Source organism: Urocampus carinirostris, chromosome 7, assembly GCF_059441175.1.
Source record: "Urocampus carinirostris isolate Australia breed hairy pipefish chromosome 7, RoL_Ucar_1.0, whole genome shotgun sequence".
NCBI lineage: Eukaryota > Metazoa > Chordata > Actinopteri > Syngnathiformes > Syngnathidae > Urocampus > Urocampus carinirostris.
This window is the reverse complement of record NC_142355.1, coordinates 25108953-25133739: the sequence shown is the minus strand read 5'-3', so window position 1 is coordinate 25133739 and position 24787 is coordinate 25108953. Positions and strand designations below refer to the sequence as shown.

The following is a 24787-nucleotide window of genomic DNA, read 5'->3' as shown; positions in this document are numbered from 1 at the left end:
AGCTTTATGACTGCTTTAACTTTTCAGTTAAGGCTTCAAAGGTACTCCGACCCTTGGGTTAGGGCCTTAAAGGTACTCCGACTTTTGGGTAAGGGCTTTAAAGGTAGTCCGACTCCTTGGTTAACGTTTTAAAGCTACTTTAACTCCTTGGTTAACGCTTTAAAGCTACTTTAACTCCTTGGTTAATGCTTTAAAGCTAGTTTAACTCCTTGTTTAACACTTTTAGGCTACTTTACCTCCTTGGTTAACACTTTTACTCTTTGGTTGACGCTTTAAAGCCACTTTAACTCAAGTTATTGCTTTAAAGCTATTTTGACTCGTGAGTTGCTTTAAAGATAGTTTGACCAAGGTTAACGCTTCAAAGCTACTTTGACTCTGGGATAACCTTCTAAAGCTACTTTAATGCCCGGGTTAACGCTTTAAAGCTACTTTAACTCAAGTTATTGCTTTAAAGTTTTCTTGACTCTGGGTTTAACCTTGTAAAGCTACTTTAATTCCCGGGTTAACTCTAAAGTCACTTCAACTGTCGATTTAGCTCTTTAAAGCTCCTTGAACTCTTAACGCTTTAAAGATACTTCAACTCAAGTTTACACTCGGAAGTGTTCAGGCTAATTTAATGCATGTTTTAAAGCGTCAACTTTTTCTGTTCCATTAAAGTCACTCTTTACTAAGCAAAGTAACTATTTTCCCATATCTGGAGTTGGCAATTTGGAGACTTGCTTTTTGCTTTAGATGACATGACAGATGCTCAAGCTTCATTTAAAGACCAATCGTAGCTCTACTTCGAAAAGGAGGTGAACTGTGATTTGTCGTTACTTCTAATGCATTTTATTTAAAAGCGCCTTTCAGGCCACCCAAGGACACTGTACAGACAATGGAAAAAAATACAATTTAAAAAGTTGTAAGCGAAATAATAAATAAAAACAAGACCTAAAATCATAAAAACATAGGAAATGGAGAAGCTATGTGTTGTAAGCAGTCCTGAACAGGTGTGTTTTTAGACGGGACTTAAAAGTGGAGAGAGGTGTGCAGTTTTGGAGGTCCGGAGGTAGATTGTTCCAAAGCTTGGGAGCAGCGCAACTGAAGGCTCTTGCTCCCATGGTGCTCAGATGGGCAGGGGGCACTGACAGTCGGAGGGAGGACGAGGATCTGAGGGAGTATCTATGGTATCTTCACTCATTAGCATTCTCTGGCTGCCCCAGAGAAGGATAAAAACAGGTAGATTTGCTTTTTCAACTCATATTCTCTGAACACAATACTATTGAAAAAGCTGTGTTTAAACTTGTGGTGTCCCATACAACATACTAATGTTACAAAATCCTTTTTAAGCTTGGTAATACACAAATCCAGATTTGGACATCAAACATCAAATGTGATGCCACAACTAAGCTGGGCTTGGCAATTATATGTAAATATAATTAAAAAGCACTACTTTCTGTGACATTAAATGCAGTATCGATTTGTGGGGGTAGCGGAAATGGCAAATTATCACACAGAGCAGTTCTCAACTGGCAAAAAACAAGTTACTGGAACACCTGAACATGGAAAGCACTAAATAAACACCCAAAGGTCAAGGTAGAACTCCGGCATCCCTGTCGGGTTAATGGAGTTTGGTTAAACTGTGACGCGGGAGGAGACGGCATATAAATTGGCGTCACAACAACAACCAGTCACCCACAAACATGAGAGTCATCGAATTGGTGAGTTGCCTTTATTATTAACATCGCATAACACTTTATCATGGTTTGTTACGTATATTTTTTTCAGAAGCAGGGTCCGGACTCACATCTGGACCAAAGGCCAAATATAACCCCTCAAACCAAAAAGGAAGACTACAGAAACTTTGAAGCAAGTAAAGTTTTGTTAAATTTTATTTACCAAGTCTGAAAGTGAACCGGTTATATTCAAGCATTGGGGGATAAATCATCACATAAGTAAATGATGTATCGTAATTTCATAAATATACTATTTTTGATGTTTTCTTTCTTATGTATTTCTTGAGATTTATTTTAATAGATATAACCATTAAGATCATTTCAATGAAGTCATGTGAAATTCAAAATAACAAATCATGAAATCTCATCTCATTATCTGTACCGCTTATCCTTATTAGGGTCGCGAGGGTGAGGGTTGTTTTGGGAGGGGGTTGGCGGCTGTAGCCCATCCCAGCCATCTCCGGGCAGTGGGCAGGGGACACCCTGAACTGGTTGCCAGCCAATCGCAGGACACAAATCATGAAATACTACATTAAAATTTTCTTCATATTCGTCAAACCATTGCTATACCCAAGTTCACCTTTCACGGTCTTTCGCGGTTTTTTGGAACCTAGCCCCTCAAATAAACAAGGGTTTGCTGTACTTATTTTTAAAATCTGCACTTTGTAAATATAGACTTTAAGTAATAATATTTTTTGAATGTGTGAGCATTAAAAACAGAAATAAGCCTACTGATTAGCCATTTCATTAGGTGCACCTCCACATACCGCAAAGCAAATTAACGGTATATTTGCTTGATCGTTTTTCAGACGGTGAGTGTTGCCGAGCATGTGTACGAAACGTACAAGTTGATGCACACAAACCAGAACGTGGACTTTGTCAAGCGAAAGGTGAGACCGGGTGATTGACCGAAATTGGTCACACAGCCAAATAGGATATCTGAACTTGGCTAACCCAATTCTTCATTGAACTGATGGCTAAAACTAATTGTTCCCTCTACAAACACTGAAACTGTAAGGATGTTATTTGTATAGAAATTGTTGTTTGGGATCCCTTAACCACTAGAGTCATAGGGGCACCATTTCCTGTGGTGTGTTTTGGTCAAGAACAGTCGGGTGGCGCTCACATAGCCCTAATGTTTTCTGATTTATGTTTAAAAACAGAACACAAGAGGACAGTTCAGAGAAGAGACACGAAAACTAGAACAGAAATAAATCTTACAAGTACTTTTGGGCTTTCCCCCACAGCACCTGGAATGGAGCAGCTGCACCCACACTGAGATGACTATGATGGATGCTTTAATGTCTCTGGACCAGCTGGTGGACGAGTCTGATCCAGACGTGGACTTTCCAAACTCCTTCCATGCCTTCCAGACAGCAGAAGGGATTCGCAGGGAACACCCACACAAAGGTAAGAGGTTCCCAGCACTTATGATGGAAGTAAAATGTACTGTACATATTAAAATTAGATTTACGCACAATAAACATAAAACATGAGGCGCACAATGTAAAATAAAGGATATCATAAAAATATTAATTTACCTTTTAACTTGTCTTCAGCATTGTTTTTTGCCTCGCGGTTTCTGAAAAACGGATCCAATGACGTCTGCTTTTGCCGGCTTTTGACAAACCGTCGGAAATGCCCGAGGCAGACGTCATCATAATGATCATAATGAGCGATAGCCCAACCTGGCAACACATTTTCTGGGTGATTCCGTTCCACATTTTCTGAGACTTTGTGGAATTTTGTCAAAGTACCTTTCATTTGGGCTGATGGAATGCTTTGTTTGGATGGCTGGAAAAAGTCTCTTCGCCTTCCTTTCTCCTTGTCAATTTTACTGCATGTCTTTCGTGGGGTCCATTGTGAAAGATAGCTCTTAATAGCAGTACTGTACAGTAGACCGTTTACACAGCAGGAAAGGGACACGAAGAGCAAGCCAGGATTCACGCATACGCACCGGTTGCCAGGTACAACTCTGGGAGCTGTGAATGGCAGCGTGTACTGCAGTTTTGACTTTGTATCTCGAAACAGCTTTGTAACCAGAGGCAATATTTTCGAGTTCAGGTACTTTGAAACCTGAAACTTTTGCATGTAGAGACGTGCTTTTTTTCCCAATCAGGAAACAAAGTGTGTTTTAATTGTAATCAATTTGGGTCGTTTACTGCTGGACAGAAAAAGAAAAAAACATCCAGACATCCACGAGCAGTTGCTAACCAAATCAGTAGCATCAAAGTCCATTTGGTCTTGGATGGAAAATCAAATTTAACTGTGATACTATGTTATATATTTGAAGTTATGTTATGTAAATCAACCATTTAAAGAGAGAAATATATAAAAATAGCTACATTTTATTGACTGATTTGACAAAATAAAACAATTCTCATACACTCTTAAAGAATTGGATCAAAAATAACAACTGGATTAAAAAAAAAGAATCGACCCGTTTTTTTTTTTATTCATCTGACCAATTTTTGGGGATTCTGGGATTTTTTTAAAGGTGCGGTGCATAGTTTGAGGTGCCCTTAAAAAGTTTACAATTAGAGTGAAATGTCGCGTGTGCTCGAGGTTTTCTTTAATTTAAAGATGAAAATGATGCAAGTAAGAAAAGGACTGTTTCAAAACCATTCCAAACGCCAACCTAAACTCCCAAAAGATTAAAAAAAAGAGTTTATTCAAGGACGTCAAATAGAAAAAGTATTTTCCCCCTTCTTGATTTCTGCATATTTATCACTTACGAAGGTTTCAGATTATCAAACTAATTTCAATATCACACAGACTACCCGAGGAAATACAAAATATCAATTCAATTTATAAGGGCACAAAACAAACAGTCTAAGTCTATCTGGGCCAATGTGAGTTGGGCTACCTTTGGCAGCAATAACATTAATCAAATGTGTACGATAATTGGTATTTCATCTCTACAACGGTGTAGAGTAATTTTGCCCCACTCTTTGCAAAATTGTTTCATATCTGCCATATTGGAGGGTTTTCAGGTCACACCACAGCCTCTCAATCGGATTTGACTTGGCCACTCCCAAACCTCCATTTTGTATCTTATGAGCCATTTAAAGGTGGACTTGCTGGTGTGTTTCTGAATCAAATTTCGGGATCGATTTAAAATTGACGATTTTGGGGTGATATTTTGTCTTTATCTCTGTATGAAACTTCCCGACTTCAGGACTTTGTTTTCGAACAAACGACTCAATTTTGTGGGTTGTTGTTAGACAAAAAAGACCCAATTTTAGAACAGAACCATTGACACAAACAGTGTATCAGTCCACAAATTACCCAAATTGGGTTATTTTTCACCCAACTGTTTGAAAGAGTATAAATCAAGGCAAACACTATACATATACTGTGAACGGAATTACAGGACAGCAAGTAACATAAGTATACAAATGCTACAATGTAATATCATAAAGCACCCTAAATCGATATAGTATTTTGTCTTTTAGACTGGTTCCAGCTAGTTGGCCTGATTCACGATGTTGGGAAAGTTATGGCGCTGTGGGGGGAACCTCAGGTAAATCAATTTAGTGATTACATTTTCTAAAATATACCTGATAATATGATGTTTAAAAACGTATTCCTAATCTTTTGATCTCACTTCTTCCACAGTGGGCCGTAGTGGGGGACACATTCCCCGTGGGCTGCGCATTTCAGAACTCCATTGTATTCAGAAAAAACACCTTCCGAGACAACCCAGATGACGCGAATCCCAAATACAAGTAATTATTCTCTCCTTACAACTGACACCTAACTTGTGATTTGCCGTCAGGTTTGATTGGCCGATTTCTTATTATAGAAAATAAGACGATAAATAAAGAACAAAGACCTTTATTATTGCATTATAACATTCTTTTTTTCTTTTAATATTGATTTTTTTTTTTCCCCCTCAGCTCTAAGTACGGAATCTACCGACAAGGCTGTGGGCTTGACAACATCCTCATGTCCTGGGGTCATGATGGTGAGTCTATTTAATCATATTATTTTAAATATTATGAAGTGTGATTCTTCACACAACATACAATTAACCATTTAAGCAACGTCGGACTTCTTGGACTATTTTACAGGCTTTAGGCGACGTTGCTATCATGTACTTTCTTGACAAATTTTAACATGTGACTTATTGTTCTCTTTTATTAATGTTCACTATGTTTTGTGTACCATTACCCAATGCTAAATCTATTGCAGCTTGGTCATCCTGGAAGGGGGATTACCACTTGTGAGGCCTCTACTAAAGGTTTCATGCTGAGGTTTGGAGTTTTTCCTTGCCCGCATGTTGGTTTAAGATCAGGGGATGGTGTTATTGTAATCCTGTGCAGTCCTTTGAGACATCTTGTGATTAAGGGCTATACAAAGAAATGTGACTTGACTTGAATTTTCATGCAATAGAATGTTTTGAAATATTTTAGGAATGTTCTTTAAAGAATGGACCAAAGCCATTAGTGCATTAAGGTGGTAATTTATCTATCTATCTACCGTGGTCATATCCCTCGAGAGGAATGACCGACAGCAAGACAAACACATACAAAATAAAAAGGGAAAAAGGAGCAAAAAACACACACTAAATTTTTTGGACTATGGCAAACGCAAATGCCCAAACACCCAAACAAGTTAAGCACATCGGCACCCAAGTTGGTCATGCTTTCGTCCCTCCAGATCAAACGGGACACAAGAAAGCGACCGTGTCACTCGGGTGAGGGTGACACAACACACTCTTATGTTCAACAGCAGGGCCCGACAGCTTTCACTGGTTTACCCCTGTCGCATTATACGGGTGCCCTGCCCATCACTTAGAATGCGTCCAAACATCCCACTATCATTTAACAACACCTCTCCACTCATTACAATCACCAACAACAGCTCAAGCTTCCACTGGATTTAGACCTCTTTCCTACAGTGCACTCATAACACCATCCATCCACGTCAATCGCGGCTTTCCTCTTTGTCTCCTTCCATTTACTTCTGCTCTGTTGATCCTCTTCAACATTTGCTCCTCATCCATCCTCTCCATGTGTCCAAACCAACCAAGTACTCTCATATCCACACGCTTGCTCAGTTCTACTACTACTCCAGTTCTGTCTTTCACAATTTCATTTCTCAATCTATCCAATCTTGTCACTCCCAACATACTCCTCAAACACTTCATCTCAAAAACATTTAAAGTGGTAATAGTGGAGAGAATTACCATTACACAATAAACAATATTTTCACAATATTATTTTTGAATACTGTATCGTGTATTGAATACATAATCGCAGTAACTTATATGACTAATAGACACAAACTTTTTCAGGATATCCAACTACCCTTTCATTGTAACAATATTTATTCAGTAATCCCTCACTTTTCACAGTCTCCCTGCATCACAGATTTTCCAACATGTACTGTGTTTTGCATTTTGATTGTAAAAAGAATGTTTGGGTCTGGGGAAAAAGGGGGTTTATTTAGTTTTAACCAATATTGGGATTGCCCTGAGACTGGCTGGCAACCAGTTCAGGGTGTCCCCTGCCCACTGCCCAAAGATAACTGGGATGGGCTCCAACATCCCCGTGACCCTACTGAGGATAAGCGGTGCAGATAATGAATGAATATTGTGGTACCAGTATATACAGTACTGTAAGTGCATAAGTGTATATAATTTAGATTTTTTTTTTTTTAACTATATAGGGGGGGCAGCACGGTGGGGCAGTGGTTAGCGCGTGTGCGGCACAGTTCATGTAATGGGAATCTCCTGCGTGGGTTCAAATCGAGCTCCAGACTTCCTGTGCGGAGTTTGTATGTTCTCCCCATGCTTGTGTGGGTTTCCTCCGGGCACTCCGGTTTCCTCCCACATTCCAAAAACATGCATGTCAGGTGAATTGGCCGGTCCAAATTGTCCCTAGGTGTGAATGAGCGAGTGAGTTGTCTGTCCCCGTGTGCCCTGCAATTGGCTGGCAACCAGTTCAGGGTGTCCCCTGCCCACTGCCCGATGATTGCTGGGATGGGCTCCAGCACCCCCGCGACCCTACTGAGGATACGCTGTGCAGCTAATGAGATGAGATGGGAGATGAGACCTTTACTTACATACGATTATAGGGATATGCAAGAATCTATAAAAAAAAATTCTTAAAGCCCCAGTGTGTAAATTCTGACCACTAGATGGCACTGCATTGTCTAATGCGGACAAAAATCACTGAGGATAAGTGGTGCAGCTAATGAGATGAGACTATATAGGGTAGCTGTGACCAAACCTTTTAGGTTGTTTTGTACAAAAAAAGACAATTTCTTTGGGAGTGGAATTTTTAACAACCCAGCAAGGAGAATAAAAGTGAGCCAAGTGGTCCTTTTCTCACACAAATTATGTTGTAAAAATGTTTTCACAATGCAGTCTTCTGGAGTTCCCCTGGCCAATTTAACAGCCATGAAATGTAATCTTGAAAATCGTTCAAACAAATAAACGGTTCGTTAATCTAAGTCGAATGTTATCTTTTGATCGCCGTTTTCAGAGTAGAGTGCGCATTTGAGGGAATTTGTTGTGAAGGTTCAGAAGAAAAAGAAGAGCAATGCGGAGACTGAAGCCAAACCACTGCTCGTCTATAACATCTCTTTGTTGTGTGTGCTTCAGAGTACCTTTACCGTGTTCTGCAGTTCAACAAGTGCAGCATCCCCGAAGAGGCAAGTACCCACTATAGGTCGTGTCAGCTCCGCATCTCAACTCACGTCTGTGTCATATGCTTGCAGGGTCTCAACATGATCCGCTACCATTCCTTTTACCCCTGGCACTCCCAAGGCGACTACACGTACCTGTGTGATGACAAAGACTTGAAAATGCTGCCTTGGATAAATGAGTTCAAGTGAGTGGAGTCTGAATTCTGGTCAATGTTTTAAACTCTCTTTTTGCGAAATGAAAAACTGTTTTCTGATCATGAGATGAGTTAAAGGACAAACATCCTGTGATTCTAAGCCCTTTCACACAAAACTTAAACCAGTTATATTTTCCACACTGCCTTATAAGGCACATCCCCAAAATAATAGTCTTCTGTTATATATTTTTATGTATAAGGCACATTGGACTGTAAGGCACATGGAATTAAAGCTACAGTAAGAGCAAGGGTTGCATAAAATACACCTGAACTAAGAGAATATATTTCACAGAACATAAATTAACATGACATCTGGTGGCACCACAAAAAATACTTTTTCCAATAAACAAGGTAACCACAAGAGGGCACTTGAAGACAACTCTTAGTTTCTCAAAGACAGAACAGTTACCACTTGCGTTATCATTTGACAAAAAATTAAACAAGACTACGTAATCTTGAAATAAACATTACCGGCAACAAAAATCGCCATTCAAGTATTTACAATTTGTTTAATACTTAAAATTATCATCCAAAGCAACAACAAAAAGAGGACATGCAATGAGCGTTGAAAGTTGGCGTCTGAGTTGCCGTCAAAGATGTGTGCTTAAATTTTGCTAACTTTTTTGGCAACAAATAATATGGTAACCACAAAAGGGCGCTCAAAAACCACTCTGTTTCTCAAAGGCAGAGCAGCTACCATTTGCAGTATCAATTGTAGCTATGCATTTCAATCATATTCACCATATTTTTTCGGTATAAAACGTGCATTAGATTATAGAAGCCACACTCATGATTTCTGAAAATTGGGTTTTTAGGTGTACTTTATAGTCCAGGAAATATGGTTTATATTTCATGTACTGGTGATGCTTTTAATTACAAAATGAGCTATTTTGGTGGTGACGTGTTGACAAACACCTTACTTTTCCAAGGTAATACAACCAGTTGCACTATATGATGGATTCGTGGATCATTCAAATTAACTCTTAGTCGTAAATTTTGTATACTGTAAAAAAAAATCTCTGGCATCTGAATGTTTTTTTGTCCTTCTGGTTATATTCTTGGTGTTTTGACATGTCTTCTACTGAATGAGCTTCCCATTTATAAATGATAATTCTATCATTATTTCTCGTAACACACACACATTTTGTTTGCATCACGTGTAATCGCAAATTATAAATGTACGTGAGAAAATGCCTATTCGTTCAATATTTTATGGACTGAATTGTTGCCAGAAAAACAAGGAAAAAACCCAAGACCAATGTAAATGTACATCGTGATTTAAATAGTGTTTTAATTGTCCACCGGATGTTGCTGCATTGTGTACTCCAAGTGAAAAGGAGTATTACAAAACACAAGAAAGAATACAAAATATGGAGAATAAAACCGTCCCGCAACATTTATTTGCCCGGCCTTTCTCAAGATTTTTAATGCACCCGTAGCAGCAAGATAGCAGGCACACATGTCTTTTCCCTCTATAAGAGCCTCGTGTAAAATAAAGACACATTTCTCAACTTATCAGTATTTAAAAAGAATAAATAATTACCGGTATATGATAGTTCATGTAAATGTTTTTCTTAAGTTTAAGTGAGTATGTTTTTTTTTCTTAATTAGGTTTTTCTCTTTTAATAATGAGGCGCTAAATACCACACAATGTCCCTTTAAATCATGTGATCATTTCTAAATCAACGAACAAAGACAGGAAAATGTGCAGAAATGTTAGCTATAAGAAGCATTTTGTTTGTAGGTCAAGTATGTACTGGTATCTCACACATGGCTTATTGGAGAAAGACATTGGCAGTGTGTGTTTTTAGTGAGGAACTGTCGATTTCAAATAGAAAAAACAATCAAATGAAAATTAATGAAGACAACATTTGCTTCATAGGAACAAATGTGTGTTGAACTGTACCTGTTTTTGTGTTCCCTGCAGCAAATTCGATCTGTACACCAAAGCTTCTGAACTGCCAGACGTCGAGAAGCTGCGTCCATATTATCAGTCACTGATCGACAAGTATTGTCCCGGCCTACTTAAGTGGTGAAACTTTGCAATAACCTGTGCAGCCCTTTGAGACTCTTTGTGATTAAGGACTATACAAATAAAAATGATTTGACTTGACTTGAAACAGCACAGGGAAAGTTATGCATCGACCAGTAAACGGTGCATTATTTTGTTTTTAAATCATCACCAATATTTATTCATTTATTGAATCATTTATTCTTTTTTTAATATTTCTTAAAAAAATGTTTCTTGTGTAGTGCACAGAGAGAAAATGTACATTTGTGTAAAAAAGAAGGAAAAGAAAATGTAATGTGTAATTCCACTATTATAACATATACCAAACTTCCAGGTTCTTGTTGGTTGTATGGTATTTTCCCCAAAATAAAATCATCCAGTGACATTCATTTCAACATGTACAAACGCGATCCCAGACAGGAAGTACACACACACACTCTCTCTCTATTTGGTAACGTTGACTCCATTCTTTCACTATTCCATTAACTCTCATTTTCCCGCTTCCTCCTCACTATTATCTGTGATATCCCCTTTCTCATCATGTTCCTCTTCCTCCAGCTCATCCTCATCTTCCTTTTTGATCACACGGTCTACTTTTTCCATGACCACTTTCTTTTCCAAGTCGGCCGGAGTGTCTCTAAAATCCGGAACACCCTTGGGGTGTTTCGGTCTCCCAGAAAACGAAAGCAGAAGGCACAATGTGGCGCTGCAGCCGACCAGGGTCCAGATGAGTAGGGGGGCAGGGACGTCCCATAACTGGGCACGTGCCCACCGAACCGCCCGGGCTACAGTGGAGTTCAATTGGCGGCGAGGAGGCAAATTGTCCTGCAAAGTTGTTGTTATCATAAATGTTATGCATTATTAAAGAGAAAAGTACAGCAGCGGATTGCCGTAACCTGTTCAAATATGTTTAAATAAATGCTGATATAATTTGTTGGAAGCTGCAGAGAAATGTTTAAGGCTTTCAAAATAAATAAAAGATTCTTAAGAACCTCTTATAAAAGGTACCTTGAGTCCATGTTGTTGCAGCATGTTCTCAAGGAACGGGTGTCCCAGATGCACGACGGGGAAAAATTCATCACTGTAGACCCGCCTCCACCAACGCTGAGGGTAAGTTCTGTCGACAGGAATTGTCTTTTTTTTAGAATTGGACTTGCTAGAAGTCAAGTCAAGCTATGTTTATTTGTGACGCCCTTAATCACAAAGAGTATCAAAGGGCTGCACAGACCACAGATTATTGAAAACCACAGACTATTATGACACCATCTCCTGATCGAAAATTTACATGAGCGCAAGGAAAGACTCAAAAACCTCAACAAGAGGAAAATGAATCAACTTTGAGAAGGGACCACACATTAGGTAAATCCCCTTCCAAGATGACCAGGCTGCAATGGATGTTACAATAAAAAACAATACACACATATTGTAAACATGAAATCTAGATCATTCATAAGCTATCCAATGGAAGTGTGTTTTAAGCCTAGATTTAAACATTTCCACTGAGGTTGCAGATCTAATCTCAGGCGGAAGAGCATTCCACAGCACCGGGGCCCGAATGGAGAACACTCTCGAACCTGTGGATATCTTTTGGCTCTTGGGATCACTAGTAGACCAGCGCTTTCAGTAAAGAACTTCGTTATAGTAATTAAAATTACAATTTTTCTTAACTGCCCCAGATTGGCTTGCCAAAAATCGGAAACATCATGGTACAGTTGGGTATACTGTACAGATAAGTGTAGAATAGAAAGTAAAAACATCAATCCTTTTTTGGAAAAAAATAAATAAAATTTGAAGTGCAAACAATTCTAATTACATTGGTTTAAGATCCGGGGCTTGTGTAATTGTAACCTGTGCAGTCTTTTGAGACATTTTGTGATTAAGGGCTATACAAATAAATGTGGCTTGACTAGACATTATTGGCTTATTCTGTAGCAGGCCAGAAAATAAGCAAAAATGTATTTTCTCAGAAAACACAACCAACCGAATAAAATTTGCACCGGTAATTGGTTGAACATAACATTTACTAAAAAAAATGTTTCCATACAGAAATAAAACTGACTACAGTATTAGAGAACAAACAACAAGATTAGTTGAGCACGAATCCTTTTTTGAACGTTCCTTTGTGACTGAGGCAATTATTCTAAAAGGGTACATTAATATTTTTCATTTAACAACAAAAATAATCAGTCTCATTTTATGGAGATCAACACAAATCAAGAGTCCAAATGGTAGAATTTTGAAACACTAGGAGTAAGCATTACATATTTAGAAATGGTTTCCGAAATGATAAGTACATAGATGCAGCTTACTGTTGCACCGTGTAGATTACCATTCAAACTTCGCATATCTTTAAGAGTGCTCATTTGTGCAATTAGTACCCATGATGTAAGACTTGAGACTCAATGTGATGCTGGTCGTTATGGTAACCAAAATACACCCCACAATTGGTCTTTTGTGAACCAAACTATAAAATATTTGTGAAAATCTGACCTAAAAACACTCCTATTGTAGTTAAGCGTCTGTTAAAGGAGGCAGTGAGACGTCTACCTACCCGTCCTCTTTGGGTTCAGTAAACCAGTATCTGTAGCGGTGGGCTCGCAGGTAAGCAGGGGGGTTCTGGTGGAAAGGATAACGGGTGGGGTCCGTCTGGATTAACTTAATCACTGTGCAAAAAAAACAAATCATTTGTGAAAGACGCAACTATATCTTTGCAGATTTAAATACAAAAATAATGACATTCACTTAAGAAGATAAACAATGGCAAAATTAATCGGTAACTACACTTAACAGCTTCGTGTTCCCTCAACCGTAAAAATTACTCCGCTGAAGACGTGGATAATTGACATTTAATATTGACATTTCAAGCATGATGACAAAAAGCAGACTTTGTTTTTAGGACTGTCCGTACCGTCCGTCTTGCCCTGCAGGAGTCTGTGCACCAGGCTTGTAAACCACGGTGTTTGCGTGTGACTGCCCAGGGCGGCAAACCACATTTGCCAGTCCAGGCGAGGCTGGTGTGGCGTCACTACAGGAGGAGGGGCGCTTAGATTGCCAGGTTTGTACATGAAATCGATTTCCTGCAAGAAAGTCGTGAAATCATAATTTCCTTTACAAAGTCACAGAACCACATCAGAAGCATTAAACGTTACAGGCTGTTTTTGAACAAAAACGCTGTGCAGAAAACACTAATAGCACTAATAGTTCCATTCAAAAATGGGTATTGTATAGAAAATGGGTATTTAAATCGCATTTATTGGCCAATATGAGAATGATGATGCTGCTGTTATTGCATATCTTTTCATCGCACTATGTTTATGATGCACAATAATTACCAAAGAAAATTGCAGTTACAACTTGGGCCAGTCTCCATGCACTGACTTGTTAATAGTTTTTCCTATTTATCCTGACATTCTTTTATCTCGTTTTTCACTTTTTAAGACTTTATTACGCGTTTATCCTTGCGTGTCGTCTCTTTGCAAACGAAATTCAATACATTGTCATTGATGGCAATAATGACAATTGATTTATATTGTAGAGCAAATAAACAACACAAAATTGACGACCAAGTAACTCAGAACTTTGGATTATGGATGGAATGACTGCGCCCCCTTTTGGACCATTCCCGAATGTACGACTTCACCATGTACCATAATTAAATCTGATAACATGAAGTTACGAATGTAGCTAAAACATCCGAGGCTATGTATTGACAAAATAATAATGTCAATTGGTGGGGAATTCTTAAGTACAAAACATTACGCAAACTTCCCACTTCTTTGGCTTTCTAACAAGTTAAGCAACTTCAATCACCGTCATCCGAATTGTGGTGGTCTCAGATGTGTATGACCCCGCCCAAAGTGGCATAACCCTCCCTGGTCCATATATAAAGGGGAGCCGATCGATAGAGTGCCCTCTTTTTCTCCTCCTTACTTCATCGCTCGTCGGCCACTTGATGCAGGTGTGAGGGCCTGCACTGCGGTCTGTAGAAGCACGTGTGCTATACGTTAAGACCATCTGGAGCAAGAGACCAAATCTCCCCGCAACAAGTAAGAGGACGGTTTCAGATTTAACACTATGTTTGCTGGTTCTTGGGAATGAGGGTTTTTTTTTGTACAAGGGAGTCTCCCCAAATCGACTAGCGTTATAGCGGGAAACCTTTTTTTGTGCTAGTAACTTCCAGACTTTCAGCGGTCGAAAACTCCCATAATCTCCGGCGCCCCCCCTCCCCTCTTTTTTTCTATCATCAATTCTCTGTGTTAATAAATTGTGTGTGTTATTTCCGTCGGCCTGGTTCATTGATTCAACTTTCTTGGGATTAGTAATTCATATCAGAACTAGATGAGCTCAAGTAATAACTTAATTTATTTTTTTATCAGTGTAGGAAAATCTAGCATCCTTCAGAGAAATAAAAAGATTTATGGTGGAGCACAAGCAACACCTAGAGGCAAATTTGTTTACTGATTGCAGTAAAGAATAATTCGTTTCAATCTTAACAATTTTCAAAATTAAAGCTAGAAAAATCCCTACACTATTCTAATACTATTAAGACAATGTACTTATTCAAACACTCTCATTTTTCATCATTGCATGGCGTCAGATGCAGGTTAGAATTCATATTAGTTTATTACCTTATTCTAATCCCGTATTGTATATTGTTTTCAATTCTAGCGAAGAAGTACTTTTGTGCCATTTGTACTTTGCCAATTTTTGACTACGTGCGCACAACTCAATTTTCCGGTGATTTATTTCTATGTATCTGTCATCTTGGAGTGCTTACATTTAGGGATGAAATTTTAAAATGCATTTTGCGAGACTAAGTTTTGTGTGGTGCAGAAAGGGCTAAATCAGTTCCCTGCTGAAACTCCGACGCATAGGACCAACGTGATTGGCTGTGCCTTTCCTCTATTTTGGTGAGACTTGAGTTAGGTTATGAAACGATAAACTGCATTTTGAACATTATTCTGGTCCGACCAAAATAAATACATTAATAATGTGCACGATTAAGATCGGCTGGTAGAATTTCCCAGTTGAATAAATTGTAAAATTGGGGGGGATGGGCAGTTATTGGTGCATCCTTATTTTGAAGCTGCATTTATGAAGTGGTCAGCTTTTATTGTCTTTGTTTTGCTATTGCAGGTATTTAACAATCAACAATCACAAAATAGGAAAACTGACAAGAATTTCATGCAATTATACGTATATTTCTTATGACGTTTAACTTCTCAAAAAATAATAATAATAATATATTTTTTAAATTAGTGATCGATTCTAAAACCACTTGATTCTGTTCTCACCGTCCAAGTGATGCCGTCCATACTTCCCTCTATGACAACCTCGGGCCGCCCACCCACACCGGTCATCCTTCGGAACAACCCGTACGAGTTGACAAGCTGGTAGCGATCCACAAGGCTGTGGACTTGACGTACGCCGGGCCACAGCTTAGCATTGGAGTCGTATTCTATGTAGGTGAAAGGAACCTGCAAGAAAACAATGCTCGCAAATGGAGGAAAATGTGATCATCGTCGCAAAGTGAAGCTGGACTCACCAGACTGATGGTAAACATGGCTGCTGCGGCAGCAGCAAAGACTGACCACTGGAGCGTTGACCAAAACCTCCTTAGGAAACCAGACACACTAGCACACCTGGGGAGGAATTTAATTTTGAAATATTCAGAAACTTAACTAAAAACGCGCACAGACAAACGAGCTGTACCTGTACATGGCTGCAAGAATCTCCCAAGTGAGGGAGAGAACGCCTAACCACACACAGGGGAACGTGATTGCCTTCAGAAAGGTGTCAAAGTGGCTGTAGGTGAATGCTGAAAGAGTTTCACTGAATTAATTTTACTGGGTTACGTCAAAAGGCGGCGTTTCCATACACAGCCTACCCATTTTTGAAGTGATAGCTTTTGCTGCAGTGTCCACTTGCAGGTCAAAACACACAATTGCTCCAAAGATGATCAGAGCCAAGACTGCAAACTCCAGAAAATAACAGAGCCAAGGCCACAGTTTGGATTCTGGATGGGGTACATCAAGCATGAAGAAGTTCAACAGATAAAATAATTGTTGAAGTCAAAACTAAAGTTTCTATTTTTAAGTGGTCAGTAAAACAGTTTTGCCATCTAGTCAAAAAACTATAAAATACACCAATTTGAGAACACTCTCAGAGACCACACTATGCAAAACAACCAGCAACAAACTGTTGCAGATCAATAATATGTGAGAGGAGCAAGCAATGAGTAATTTGCAAAAAAAATGCTGGCCCACTTGTCAAAGTGGCTAGCAAGAGAAGCAAGCACAGTGGGACATACGGTTAGTAAAACAGACTTAACTGCATTAACAAATTACATTCTAAAGTCCTTTGTTTGCTGCATATAAAATGCCTTACAAAAAATTAAAAAAAGAAATCCGCTAAGCGGTAAAACAGGAAACAACAATGACAAAATAGACTAAAGTATGGACTCTTTGTAGTGCTCTTAAAGTTTAAGCTTTAACTTTCACCTAGCTTTAACGCTAAGCTAAATTTTTATTCAACTTTAACTCTGAGTTAAAGCATTAAAAGTGCTTTTAAAAATCCAAGAGTAAAAGCAGCATGAAAACTTTATCTTAAGTTAAAGCAAAATTCAAGTTTCAGCTTTGAAACTAAACCTTATTTAACTCTGGTTAAAAGCTGCTTACACTCTTGAGCTTGGTTTAAAGCCATTTTATAGCTTTAAAGAAGAGTAAAACAGCTTTTAAATTTTACCATATTATTGAAAGCAGGTTGGATAATTTACTCAAGAGTCAAACAATTCCAACCAGCTGTGATTCTTCAATAAAAACTTTAAAGTTATTTAACTTGTGATTTTAGTTGAAGGGAAGATTTAAAGCATTAGTTAATGCAGTTTTATATCTTCAACAGATTTAAAAGTTTAACTTAGAAAGACAGTTTATTAAGTTCTTGGCAAACCAAAAAACCTTATAAAGAGCCTTTTTTTGTGCAGATCACAATCTTCAATATTCAGTTTGTTTGATTGGTCTGACCTTTGCGTTCAGTGTGTTCTGCCCTGCGCAACCAGGAACGTACGTGGCGGTCATCCAGCAAGGACAAACAGAGGGCCATGGTCAGAAGATTAAAGAAATTGTAGTTTCCTGATAAAATGATCATCACTTGCAACAAAACCTGTAGCACAAAAATAAATCATTCCAACAACTTGAAATAACAACCCCGGCAATGTGCGTCATCGCTCACCTGCATGTAGAAAGAGCAAAGTCGGAGACCCCGGAGAGGGCTGAAAAAAAGCAGTGGCGCTGCAATCTCGATGGTGAAGGCGCCCACCACGCTCATCTTCTGCCACCACACGGGCAACTGGTGGGCAAACCACGCCAGCGGGGTGGGAATGCACTGGGTTTCATAGTGGTAAGTCATCGCTGGCCATGCAAAAGGGGTTTGTCAATGTTCTGTGGTCACCATTCAAAGGAGATCACTAGTCGGGCAGGCAGATTATTGGCACAGATATTTGGGAAGTTGACGGATATCGGAATTTTTATTTCTTCAATGGGCCAATTACATATATTTAAAACTGGGTTATTGAAGCTCAGATGCAGCCAAGCCTCTCTCTCTCCTGCCTCCTGTCTTAGTAGCCCCACCCTGCGCCTTCTTATCTAATAAGCGACCGGGGGCAAGACTGTAGATAATAGAGATTTTAAAAAGTCTGTGGTATAAAAGCGTGTGTGTAATGAAGAGATAGCCTAAAAAGTGTGGTTAACTTGTTTTAGGGAAGCACGTTCAGGAGGAGAATGATATAGCGCTTACCATAACATTAGCTCATTGATCAAGCGTGTGTGTTTGTGATCGTGAGAGCGTAAAAAGCATGCTAAAGTGGAAGGCCAAGTAATTAGGTGTCAGCATAAAATTACTTTGTCAATCTGGCTCTAAAACAGGAGCGCTTCCTCTTTTCAATTTGCAAGCTCGAACGAAATTTGTTTTAGATGGGTTGAAATTTTAATTTACTGCAAAAAGCTGCAGGGAACTAATTTAGTTTTTATGAACCTTTATACGAGTTGCTGCTAAGCCTAATTATAATTCCTGTACTGCTAATTTTTGGTTTCGGTGAAAGATGAGTCATGTTAGTTGTGTTAAAATTTCAATTTATTTACTGGAAAAGGTTTCAGAGAGCTTTTATCGTTTTTTTTTTAATTTACCACAAATATTCTTTGTTTTTGCATTATTAACAATGTCTTATGCCAATTTTTAGGCTTCCAAATATTGGTTAGCAGCCTTCTCTAAATCCTAATAATCGGTATTGTCCCTTAAAAAAACCATATCGGTCGATCATTAGAAATCACATCTTGAGGTTATAGTATCATACCGGTTAATCCCCACCAAGTCGGACAGCGCGAGGTGAGCTTCACCACCCCGGAGGCGAACATGAGGCGGAAGAGCAGCCACCGGACCAGCCAAAAAGTGATGCGGTCGTGCTCGTAGACCGCCCGAGATCCCCTGAAGAGAGACATTGGAGCCACCAGGATACATAGGAATCCGGCTTCCAGAAGCAGGTTGTCCCTAGAGGAAACGAAGAAGACGTTTTCAGAGGCTTAGTGATTATCCAGTGGCATGTGCAGGCAACCTGAAGGCATCACGCATAATAATTGTTGGAGTCAGTTATAAAACGAACAACCAAAATAATGATGTTACATGCGTTGTAAATTTAAATAAAAATCCTGGTTGCTGTTTTTCCACAGTCAAAGAAAAGCAAACACTTCATAGGCTAAGAGAAAATTAGCATTGAGTTCTTGGAAGTACTTTTCAAAATTTTGCATATGAATTTTCTCACAAAAAATGTAGAAAGGAAACATCAAGACTTTATATAAGAAATAAAAATAATTTGTATCAATAAACTCATCAATTTATTCTGGTCGTAATATTTTCAAAAAAAGTGTGTTCTCCAAGTATGCAAGGCACAACACTGCCCCTAAGAGGCCAAGGCACACATAGCAGGAACAATCAGTATACAGTACAGTATAAACTGAATATTTTTTTATGGATCAGGGCCAGTGAAGAAGAAATATTTACAGGATTCTAAAGCTTAAAAAAAAACTCGTTTTTTTTCCCCCTTAGATTTTTTTTACTTTAAGGTCAAGTAAGGGTGAATGGCTTCAAAGTGAGAATGCTAAAAAACACAATTCTCATTTTAAAGTCATAACATGCAAAATGAGAATTCTCATCTTTAAATCCAAAAATGTAAAAAATTCTTAATTTTGAGCAAAACAATTGATTAAAGCACGTTTTTACTAATTTTAAGTCATAAAACCGAGATAAAAGACGGAAATCTGAGAAAAACGTGAGAATCTTTTTAATTCTTCACTGGCGCTTAACCTCTTGCGAAGTTCTCCAAGTTATATCTAAAATGTGTTTTACTCAAGAAAAAAACAATTAGTGTTGAAATCAAGAAATAATTGTGTCAGCTAATGTGAAGTAATTGCATTTATATACAATAACCCTAATCACTCAGCACTACAAAATAGAACCAATACTTTTTTCAACAGCATTTTAACTTTAGTTTTCTAGACATGCCAGTGACGGATCGTGAGTGGCAGATAATTGAACCTTCACACAGACACCTTAAACGTAATTATCTCTAGTGCAGGGGTCAGAAAACCAAAATTTTGAAACGGCCTTAAAGGGCCCACAAAAAAAAAGACAAATATGTCTGGAGACCCCCCTCCCCTCCCCCCCCCCAAAAAAAGCCTCATATAAAACCATTTCTAAATTTAAGTAAAAACGGGTTCCATACATAAAGGTTAGTCATTCAATATTTATCTTGTTATAGAAATAAGAGAAAGAGAGGGGAGAGAAAAAGAGAATGTGGGCCAAGGAAAAAGGAAGAAAGAGTGAGAAAAAAAGAGAATGTGAGAAACAAAAGAGATACAAACAGAAATAGTGAGAGAGTGGGAAAGAATGAGAGAGAAAGAAAGAAATCCAAAGAGAAATACAAATAGAGAAATAAAAAGAAAGAGAGAAACAGAAAAAGAGAAAGACAACTACAGCGTATTTGTGAGAGGCACCTGGCTTTGGCAACATTAAGTCGACATATTTCAACCTGCAGCTCGTTTTTCTCCTGTGCTTCGCTCAACGTTATCTTGCGGGCTGGATTCAATCCCTTAGCGGGCCTGATCCGCCCCGCGGGCCGCCTGTTTGACACCCCCGATCTAGACTATTATATAGATGACGATTTGCTTGCGTGTGTCTTCGTATGTGGCTTATAAACTCTGAAACAGCTGAACTGATTTTCGAGACAATTTACACAGTAACACCGAAAGCCTCTGGGAGGGTCTTTAGCTAGGTTTCATATTATGGCACCCCCCCCCCCCCAAAAAAAAATAAATAAATAAATAAATAAATAATAATAATAATAATAAAAAAATAAAATAAAAAAAACAATAAACATTTGCTTTCATGTACAGGCCGCTCTGGAGCTATATGCTCTTTGGAACTCCCTAGTGGCTCCATGGCACTTTTTCAACAAACCACGGCCCCAACAACCTCGCTCAAGTAGAATGCCTGGCAATGCCAAACCTTATGCTTTTTCTAAATGTATTTAAAACATTGAAAAAAGTTAACATTTTTGTCCTCCTTTTGAAAACAATCACAGAATAATCCTGATCCCCGCTCTAGTACAAGACAAAAAAGGATACAAATTGAGCTCTCATTATTAACATCAAACGATTTTACAAGCTTAACCACTCACCATTGGAAGTAGAGGAAAACCTGCCCCACCTGTACAAAAACAAGATCAGAATACCGGAATACCACACACGATCATCACCAGTAGGGCTGCACGATTAACTGAAATCAGATTGATATTGCGATGTGACAGTGCGATTGTGTAATCGCAAGACAATGCATTTTTTTTTTTAGATTAATAGTTCCATGGTTTTTTTTCCCACCCCTTAGTCATTTGAGTGATAGAGTATTCAGTCAACCAGATGAGCGTGGTAATGGGGGGTGGGGGGGTTTGTTGTTCATCTTAGAAATTCCCCATTTCACTTAACTGACTTCAGCACATATTTATAAAATAAAATTAAAGGCTAAATCTCAATATATCATGCAAACAATTTCACTGGCACTGCTCCAATGAATCAGTCACTTCTCAAAGTGAAGCAAGGCACACCAGAGTCAATTGAACATGCGAAGCCAAAAGATTTTTATTCGCTGAAAAGCAGATAATAAGGGACTGAAAAGCCATAAACATGCGTGGGTTGATTCACTTTAGCAAAATTAATGATATCCAAATGTTCTCCATGTTATACAAGCTACAGCCTAATCATTAATTGTTCTCCATTGTGCATCGTTTTGATTTTTTTCAACTGTTCTTTCGAATGGGTCACTGTGGCACTTGTATCCAGATGACGTCATCATCATTTTCCCAGTCATCTGGCTGCCAAGCACTTTGGTCGATAGCACTTTGGCACTCTGCAGCCAGACGACTGGCAGTGCTGATATAGCCGTTGTTTGAAATGGTACTTTGTCTCTATTTTGCGGTGGGATGTTTTTACGATTCTTTTAAAACATTTTTAAGGGGAAAACCGTAGTTTCTGTGATGGCACCGTATCACCGTAGTGGGTTAAAGAAAACCGAACTCATTACGGCAAAACCGTAGTACTTGGCAGGTAACATGGGTCTCTGTACTCACACACAAAAAAAACTTGCACAGAAAATGCACTTTTCATTTAAAATTAAAAGTCACATAAAAATTGCAATACTGCTCTAAAAAATCGTGCAGCCCTACTCTTCGACAACACATCAACGTTACCTGGTACATGGACAAGTACAAAAGCCAGAGGCAGAAGAAGACCATACTGTCCCGCAGAGCCCCTACCAGGGTAGCACCTAGGCTGAGTGCCGCACCCACCAGGCACAAGAACTCCATTGCTGTCTGCGTGTCCAGGCCCAGGTGAGGACTCAGCCACAAAAGGGTGGGGGAGGCCAGCAACTGCTCGCCCAGAGGCTTGCCGCTGAAACGCAGCTGCTTACGAGCGGGGAGGAGGCCGTCGTTTCCATAGAGACCTAGAAAAATCAAAAAAGAGCAGTACTATAAGTTTCTAGAATTTCACATTTGTTTTCTCACAGGCAATGTCGGGACTAACACATTCCTGCATCACAATTACGTTACCCTGTAACGAGTACTGTAAAGCGTGATGACATTTTGTAACCTTACTGTCGTAACTCCTTGGTGTGTATTTTATAAATACAAATTCAATGGTTTTGTCCTCTGATTGCTGAATACTCTTGCTTCTCTTACAGTGTCACATACATCCCCCAATCCTGAATAAGCAATCCTTGAAGGGTGTTTATAGTTACCTATTAAATACAAGTTATGGTGGTTCCATCTACGAGTAGGAGAATGCTGAATTTCACTGCATGTAGATAATCTACCTACCCTGTATACTCTCATCTAAATGCCAAATTACAACTATGGAAGAAAATACTGAACCATTCACCACTGGCGTAGGGTGGTCTGGCTTACAGAGGAACAACAAACCAGAAAGAAAACAATGGGGGCAAACTTGAGCACGAAAATTGTGGTAAAAGTGTGCTGAATCTTGGTCTTTTTATTTGAAAAATATTTTTGCCAAACATCATGCCTGGAGGGGAAAAAAAATGTCTAGGACAGTACCCAGAAATGGAGATCTTCGAGTGCTCTAAAGCCCAGAGACAACATGGATATAGAGTGTCTCAGTTATTTGCAAGCTCTCGAGATTGCACTTTCCAAAAAATACAAGTGCTTTACTGCTTCCCCTGGTTTGTGTACACGTTTTCTTCTATTTAAAATATGATAGCAAGAACATTTGCATAGATTCTAATGAGTCAAACCTTGTGTTACATATAATGCCTCATTCCATGCATAGCGACTTGACACATTCCCATACCCGTTGCTAGTGTGCCCTGCGAATTGTGGGTAATGTAGTACATAATTAGTTGGGGTTTAACTAGATACGTTTGTTTGTTTCGATTAATGTTCATTTTAGCTTCACGTTTAAAGCCTCGTGACTCCGAGCCACGTATGCATTCTTTCCGGGTTCAGAAATAATATTAAGATAGTAGCGATTAGCTCGCTAAAATAAATTACATGTCGTCTCTATTCACATACATGAAGTTGCCTTACCCGGTATTTGCACGTAGAGTGAAACAAATGCAATTAAATAGATGACAGCCATGCACCAGAGGAACATGCGCCGTGGCAAAACGGTTTCCCCCATGTCTGGGAGTTTGACGACTGGGCGGGACGAACCAGCGACTGCGGGACGTTCCGACAAGTTTCCGCGGGGTTGGACGCTCGCCGCCGGGTGATTTGTCGACCCGGGCTACAGTCCCTGGCCAGGAGTGGAGTGTATTTTGAATCGCTAGCGACATCCACAGGCGCGGAGTGTTCAAGTTCGGAAGCGCCTCTAACTCATCGCGAGAGTACCACTTCACGTTCGGTGGGAATCTAACATTTTGGTCATTTGTTTGATTTTGTCAACACTTAAGGTTATATCCCAGTATTCTCCTGAAAATTCACAGAAACATTTTGAACGTGATCAACTAATGGTTGGAACATATAATTAATTATGAATTATTGATTAATGTGTTGCTCTAACCTGGTGTTCTGTCGAACCGTCCTCCCGTAGGCTAACCTGAAAGCAAATTTTGTTTTATTTCACATCAGGCAAAACCAAAAAGACTGAAACTTTACACCAAAAAGAACTTCTACTCATGACATATAAAAAGGGTTTGGCATACATAAACTACTGTGATTACCGTCGTCAAAAAGCACTATGCGATAAGGCTACCACAGAAAAAACGCCAGGCTTAAAAGTTATGTCATAAAACAGAATTATGAAGCGATGAGAGAGTCAAATAAGAGTAAATCCAAACGAAAAATCAAAGTTCTCTCCGTAGGGAATCGCATGCGCACTAGGCATTGGTAGGACGTTTCGGGAGAACACAGGGCGTCAGGAATCTACGGAAAGGATGACAGATCGATCCAAATATCAATATTATTGATACTAAGCAAGTACTTGGATTAAATCGATAATATTGTGCTAGGTTCAAGTTCCTGAAAGCACAGCTTATCTATGTAAAGTGTTCAGCCTTTCTCTCTCTCACCCAGGGCCCTAAGCCATTTTATGCCCGAGTTATGTGACTGACAAGCACAATTCTATCACTTCTCCCTAACGAGCATGCTGCTG

The 24787-nt window shown here is 39.1% G+C and overlaps 2 protein-coding genes across 3 annotated transcripts; one reads left to right on the top strand and one right to left on the bottom strand.

Moving 5' to 3' along the window:
* The first annotated feature begins 1620 nt into the window (after positions 1-1620).
* On the top strand, positions 1621-10963 carry miox (myo-inositol oxygenase). 2 transcript variants are annotated; one of them, XM_088340322.1, is made up of 10 exons: positions 1621-1700; positions 1768-1848; positions 2525-2605; positions 2963-3125; positions 5156-5238; positions 5334-5443; positions 5615-5682; positions 8326-8375; positions 8442-8554; positions 10491-10963. In XM_088340322.1, exons 1-10 carry the CDS (start codon positions 1683-1685, stop codon positions 10597-10599), a joined length of 876 nt encoding a protein of 291 aa, XP_088196448.1. In that variant the 5' UTR covers positions 1621-1682; the 3' UTR covers positions 10600-10963. The 2 variants fall into 2 exon arrangements, with proteins under 2 accessions (XP_088196448.1, XP_088196449.1); XM_088340323.1 differs by having other exon boundaries at positions 1623-1700; positions 5171-5238.
* On the bottom strand, positions 9838-23952 carry lmf2a (lipase maturation factor 2a). The gene is made up of 14 exons (XM_088340320.1): positions 23722-23952; positions 22369-22622; positions 21304-21332; positions 18925-19118; positions 17805-17983; positions 17597-17735; positions 16462-16590; positions 16287-16392; positions 16120-16216; positions 15869-16051; positions 13483-13651; positions 13126-13237; positions 11583-11691; positions 9838-11399 (listed from the first exon to the last, which is right to left on the bottom strand). Exons 1-14 carry the CDS (start codon positions 23813-23815, stop codon positions 11064-11066), a joined length of 2130 nt encoding a protein of 709 aa, XP_088196446.1. The 5' UTR covers positions 23816-23952; the 3' UTR covers positions 9838-11063.
* Positions 23953-24787: the final 835 nt, after the last annotated feature.